Raw genomic sequence first — 6,594 nt, 5'->3', positions numbered from 1 at the left:
ATAAGCTAGGGTTCTAAGGTTTGATATATGTGAAATAGAGTCATAGATGAGACTTTCCGTAGTTTGAATGAGGGACTTAGTTGTTGAACGGCAAGATACATATTAGACCCCGTAGTTTAGAAGTCTATCTATGGAATGGTGTAGGGTTGCAAGGGCATAAGATATCGAGGTAGAGTGAAAGAGAACTTGTTATCCAAGGTGCCTAGTTCGCGATTGAGTAGCTTGATCACCCAAGACACCTAGCGATGTGGCAAAGGGAACCTAAGGTAGCCTAGTGGACTGCCCTTTTGGCCTAGGTGCTAGACCAAAGGGAGAGCTAAGTTACAGCTCGCGAACCTACTTGGTGAATCGCCCATTGACCCCCTAGATCACCTAAGTGAACTGCCCAATTATTGAGCTTGCTGGAAATTTTGGCGAGCCAAGGGTCCACTTGGCGAGTCACCTAGTGCCCTTGGAGAGTCATGTAGGTGCAAAGGGCTAGCTAAGTCGTGGTGGTTAGTAGCTAAGTCGTGGTGGTTAGTAAATTTTAAGTTAAAACGTTTAGGGTCCTTAGTTATTTACCAAAGTTGACTCTACATTATTCTATTCCTTCTCTAGCAACTATATAAGCTTATTAGACCTAAGTTTACCTCAATTAAGTCATTCTCCCTAGAATAAAAAGAAAACCCACTTCGTCCCCTCCAAATAATATTCCTCTCTCTAGAAAACCCCACATTGAAGAAGAAGGTAAAGCTTGAAGCTTGGGTCAAGAATGAAGTCCATTGTTGAGAGCTTGTGCTAGGGCTTTGATTAAAGGTATGTTTAGCTTTCATCTATGGGTTCTTCCACCCATAGAGTCCCCTTAGAATTTCCCCTAATTTGTGAAGAAGAACCCGAATCTAAGCTACGGTTTCTTCCAAACTGTGGGTATAGTTGGCTATCATTCCAAATGGTTGGATAATACTTATTTGTGGTTGATTTAGCATGATATTATGATGAAATTATTTGTTCTCAATGGTTAACCCTAGTTTACTTGATGAGTATCATGTTTTGTGGGTTGATGCCATTAGAGGGGAATTTGAAGGTTCATGAGCAATCTTTCTAAACTAATGTCATGAGTAGTAATTGATCAAAGTTAGGATCAAATGATTATGCATTGAACTAGAATCTATTGTATATGATAAATCTTGGCATGTAATGTTGAAATTGAACCTTTAGGATGAATTAGGATTAAATCACCTAGTAATGAAGAGTGTTAATGAATGACTTGAAATCTAGGTTCATAAGATGCTTACATGTTGTAAAGTTGTTAAGAGTGAAGACTCATAGTTATGAATGTTGAATGCTAATATGCTTGACAGTATATGTTAAGGCTTTAAGAGTAAATTCTAAGTGAAAATAGAGTCTAATGGGTACAATTATGGTTAAAGGCCTATACTCACCTAACCTACCTTATGAATGCTTAAAGTATGAAGTGATAGAATCACTTGAACATGGATGGATTGTCAAGGACATCATTCCATGAGACATGAGTGTTAAGCTAGGTTTGACAAGTAAGCCTTGGGGTGTATTCTTGGCCCCAAGTGAATATTGTAAATGAGATGGTGTGTCACACTAGATAGGCTCTGGACTCTCATAAAAAATGAGAGCCACACCTAGTTGATGTGAGGATTGTCCAAGTTAAAGGGGGAACTGTTACGTAGTAGAGTGTGGGTTTCCCAAAGTTAGGTCTCATGAGATGGGGGCCTTCACATAGTTGAGTTAATGTCCCTAGTTGCAATGTCCATATCGAATGAACTAAGACATGCTTGAAGAAGCATCTCATAGTGTTCTAAAGCATAATATGAACTAAGACATACTTAGTGAAGTACCTCATAGTGTTCAAAAGTATGAATGGACTTTGACATGCTTAAAGTAGTTTCTCATTATGTCCATGTAAATGATGAACATAGATTTGGTAAGAGTATTATCTCATAGAGTTCAATCTATTAATGAACTAACATGTACTTAACAGAGTACCTTATAGTGTTCGAAAGTTAAAGAGAGGAACTAGGTTCCAATCCAAGAAGCTTTAGTAAGAGGACCTAAAAGTAATACTTAGCATGATTAGTATGATGGGATGCTATGATCGTATTGCACAAGTATGACTTAGGGTCACTAAGACAAGTCTTGAGATAGGATTGTTCTAGAGTTGCCTTTCCTAGTTATGATTTACTAAGGGTAAGAGATTCCCTTAGTTATGAGAGTTAACTAATAATGAGGCCAAAGTAGGGTGGATATGACTAGATGACTTCAAGGTTATGCTTAGTGTGAAGGGTAGTATGGGATGCCTTTCATGCATTATACACGTGTGTCTTGAGGTTACTTAGAAGTATGGTACCCTTATGGCATAGAAAAGTTTAAGAGTTGACCATATGTTTAGGCTATGATTAAGATGACCAAAAAGGGATACTTGGCTTGGGTAATATGATGGGATGCTATTCTTGCGTTGCACTTGTATGCTTTTAAGAATACTTAAGAATGGTGCTATTATGGTAAAGAGGACTAAGAGTCTATTATGCTTATATGAGTATGACTATGTCTTATAATGACTTGTGTGTATATGAAGCTTTTGTTGATGATTATGTTATGACTATGTTCGTATCTCTTATGCTTATGTCTTATGTTGACTAACGATTTTGAGATGCTTTTATGATGTTGAGCTAACTTTCATACTTGGTGCTTTTTGTACTAATGCATATTGCCTACATTCTAATCAAATGTAGGGTGTTGGAGATTGAGTTTATTTGGAGGCTAGGTTTCTAAGGCGTTTGAAGACTTGAAGAATTGGTGAGTCCTCATATCTTCGAGGACAAACCCACTATGTTCCTTTTATGTCATTTCATATGTTTTAGACTTATTGTGGGCTGCGTCCCAAGACTTTTATTCATGTTATTCATAGATGGTTGGAGACAAAGGTTTTAGTAAAGACTTCCGCTTTTATGAAATGTTTTCACTTGTATGGCTTTAAAGAAGGTTTTAAACTTCCCCTACTTTTGTATGATCTTATGTTATGATGATGCTAAGGGATTGTATTAGACCCCCTTCGGGGTCGAGTACGACTTGTTACGTCTGGGGTTACCCCTGGGTCGTGATAGTACCTTTGGGTGATCCAACACTGCATCGCGGAACCATTGGGAGATCCGCCGACTGTTCCTTTCTCTCGCCAACTTAGTTATTTCCTTCACGGCTTGGTACACTGGAACTTTAGGCAGTCAAGTAGCCATTCGGTGACTCGCCAAGTGGACTTGGCGATGACCAGGCTTGCTTTTATTCATTCTTTTAGCTTGCTTCATTCCTTTTTGTAAATTAGTGTCCTTACTTTGTTCCTCAATCCATATACCAAGAAATCAAGGGTTTTACATCAGTTATTGGCACAAAATAAGCATTTGAGAACACTAAATATATATAAATAAAGCCCAAAATGAGTCCAAATCTCAAACTCATCTGTGATCCAGTTTTCCTCTTACTGTGATCGCAGGGTCCGCGTTTATAGGGGACCCTCTGCATTTGCGAAGAAGAGATTGGTCGAGTCTTATTTAAAGAGATGTTGTGAGATAGCTTGTTCTTTAAATATTAGAATTGCATTTTATCTCTCGATATAGCTTGCGATTGGGTGATTCAAAGTCGCACACATTCAGAATTGTTGAGTCTTCGTTGTTGAGGGTTCGAATAGAGTTGGCGAACATCCATTTTAGGTTAATTTATGCTTTAAATTGTTTCCCTAAATGTTCTTTTTATTTTAAATGTGGTATTGTGTTCATATTATTGTTGTTCACTAATTGGAGCCTTAAATTGTGTTCAGTTGTGGTAACGAGCAGTCTTATGCAAATGCTTACAGCAAGAGGGTTGTTCACTGGGTTACCTTCGGAAGATCCATACACTCATATGGCTAAATTGACAAGTGTGTATGAGTAGTGTGGGACGACTGAACTTGGATATGAACACTATAGGTTTGAGAGTACTCAGACTTTCGTTGACTGGTGATGCTGCTATGTGGTCAGAGCTGCCATACAGTTTAATATACACATTGAACCAACTGCACAAGGTGTTCTTGGTGAAGTAATTTCAGATGTCTTAGAAGTTGAATTACAAAGATAAACTGAATAATTTCATGACACTACCTGGAGAGTCAGTAAGCAGTTCATGGGATAGGTTCACTAGATTCACGAGGAGTGTTATGAATCACTACATAGATGATGAGCCACTGAATGAGTACTTCTATAAAGGACAGGATGACAATGGAAAGGTTGTGTTAGATACTATTGTTGGAGGATCTTATAGTGAGTGCATTTTTGTGAATATTGCCGAAAAACTTGAGAGGATCTCCTAGAATAATAAAGCATGGAGCACTAGGAAGGCAAATACTGGTAGAAACACGTTCGATGTCCAAACTTTACCAAGTCAATCCAATGATGATATTCCTGAAGAGATGGCTCAAATGAGGACTGAAATTGGCTTGGTATTAAAGCATGTGGAAGGAAGTGTAGAGAAAGTTAATGTAGAAAATTATCTAACTAGCACTCCACCACCGCTAGTTGAGGAGTACTACTATAAGGAGGATGTGAATTTGGTGAATGATCAGACGGGGGAATGGAGGGTATCCAAACCAACGCCCAAGGTTCCAATTCGGATAATTGGTGCTGAGGTCAAGGAAACCAAGGTCGAAACTACAGCAACTACAACCGTGAGGGAAACTATGTCCGCAATAGGAACTTAAATCATGATAACAATTACAACTGAAACAACTATGGCAACATGAATGAGAAGGTTGGACCCTATGTTCCACCTGATAATAGAGAGGTCGATACTAGTATTACTCGTATTGATGATATGATGCAGAAGATGATGAAGAGGTTTGATCAGACAGATGAAAATGTGAAAGAGATGCGTACAGATTTATCTGGGATTGGTCAGAAAGTTGATACCCATGCAGTGTCGATCAAGTAACTTGAGCAGTAGTTTAGTCAGTATTCCGCTACTGTGAACCCATGCCAGCCAGGCACACTTCCTGGGAATACCATGCAAAATCCAAAAAATGATGAGCATTATATGACAATCACTACATGCCGAGGAAAATAGACTATAGATCCCCCCATGACGTATGAGGCTGAAAGAGTGAAAGAAAAAGGTGCAGATGAGAGTGAGGTTATTGAAGATCCGAAAGATGATACAGAAAATAAAGCTGAGGTGACCGAAAAAGATGTTCCCATGCCTATACCTCCATCTCCCTTCCAAAAAAGGTTGGTGAAAAAACTGAAGAGGGAAAATATTGCAGGTTCATTGCCATGTTGAAGAAACTTTCCATTAATGTCCCTTTGATAGAAGCTTTTGAACAGATGCCTGGGCATGCAAAATTCATGAAAGACTTGGTGATCAAAAAGAGGGAAGTCAGTTTTGAGAATGAAGAAAGGTTGCAACATTGTAGTGCCACTCCCACAAGGTCACTTGTGGCGAAGAAAGAGGATCCTGGAGCCTTCACTATTCCTTGTACCATTGGGATATTACACTTTGCGAAAGCTTTATGTGACTTGGGTGCCAACATTAATTTGAATTTATAAGAAGTTGGGTTTAGGAGTTCCAAAGCCGACTGTGATGTGTTTACTTATAGTTGATAGAACTGTGAAGAGGCCCATTGGAGTACTCAAACATGTCCTTATGAAAGTGGAGTCATTCATTTTTCTGGCGCACTTTGTGATACTAGATTGTGAGGTTGATTTTGAGGTTCCCATGATCTTAGGGAAACCATTTTTTGGTACTGGGCGTGCGTTGGTCAAAATGGAGAGAGGGCAGATGAAGTTTCGATTAAACAATGAGGAGGTAAATTTTAACATTTGTAGGTATATGAAGTATGAAAGTGATCTTAAGTCGGTATCAGTGGTAAATCATATGGTGGAGCAAGAATCTGAAGTGTCCATTGAAGTACTAGCTGTGATAATGAATTTTGACAATGATGGTATTGATGACTATGATGAGCTAGTTGTTTCACTTGATAGGTTCGAGTTTCATTTCAAGCCAAAACGAATGGAATTAGACATCAAGAATAGAGACACCCCACCTGAAAAATCGTCTGTTGATGAGCCTTCAAAACTGGAATTTCAGGTTCTTTCATCCCACTTGCAGTACATATTCTTGGGACAAAATAGCACTTTACATGTAATCATTGTTGCTGACTTGAGTGAAGGGCTAGAGGCCTTGGTATCGGTACTGAAGTAGTTTAAGAGGGCTATTGGATGGACTATTGCGTACATTATTGGGATTCCACCGGGCATTTATTCTCAAAGAATTCAACTAATGCCAAACAGCAAGCAAAGTATTGAGCATCAAAGGAGACTGAATCCCCCCATGCAAGATTTTGTGAAAAAGGATATCATTAAGTGGTTAGATGTTGGAGTCATATATCCTATTGTTTATCGTAGTTGGGTCTGCCCAGTCCAATGTGTGCCAAAGAAAGGAAGAATCACTATGGTTTCCAATGCTCAAAATGAGCTTGTTCCAATGAGGCCGGTGACTGATTGGAGAGTGTGTATGGACTATCGTAAGTTAAATGCACGGACTGAGAAAGACCATTTTTTG

At 38.9% G+C, this 6,594-nt stretch overlaps 1 protein-coding gene across 1 annotated transcript; it reads left to right on the top strand.

The window, feature by feature from the left end:
- Positions 1-5,115: 5,115 nt before the first annotated feature.
- Positions 5,116-6,234, top strand: LOC107060421 (uncharacterized). Its single transcript, XM_015308380.1, has 3 exons — positions 5,116-5,296; positions 5,344-5,544; positions 5,630-6,234. Exons 1-3 carry the CDS (start codon positions 5,116-5,118, stop codon positions 6,232-6,234), a joined length of 987 nt encoding a protein of 328 aa, XP_015163866.1.
- Positions 6,235-6,594: the final 360 nt, after the last annotated feature.

This window comes from Solanum tuberosum, unplaced genomic scaffold (genome assembly GCF_000226075.1).
Source record: "Solanum tuberosum cultivar DM 1-3 516 R44 unplaced genomic scaffold, SolTub_3.0 scf00082, whole genome shotgun sequence".
Classification (NCBI taxonomy): domain Eukaryota; kingdom Viridiplantae; phylum Streptophyta; class Magnoliopsida; order Solanales; family Solanaceae; genus Solanum; species Solanum tuberosum.
This window is presented reverse-complemented; position numbering and strand designations above follow the sequence as displayed.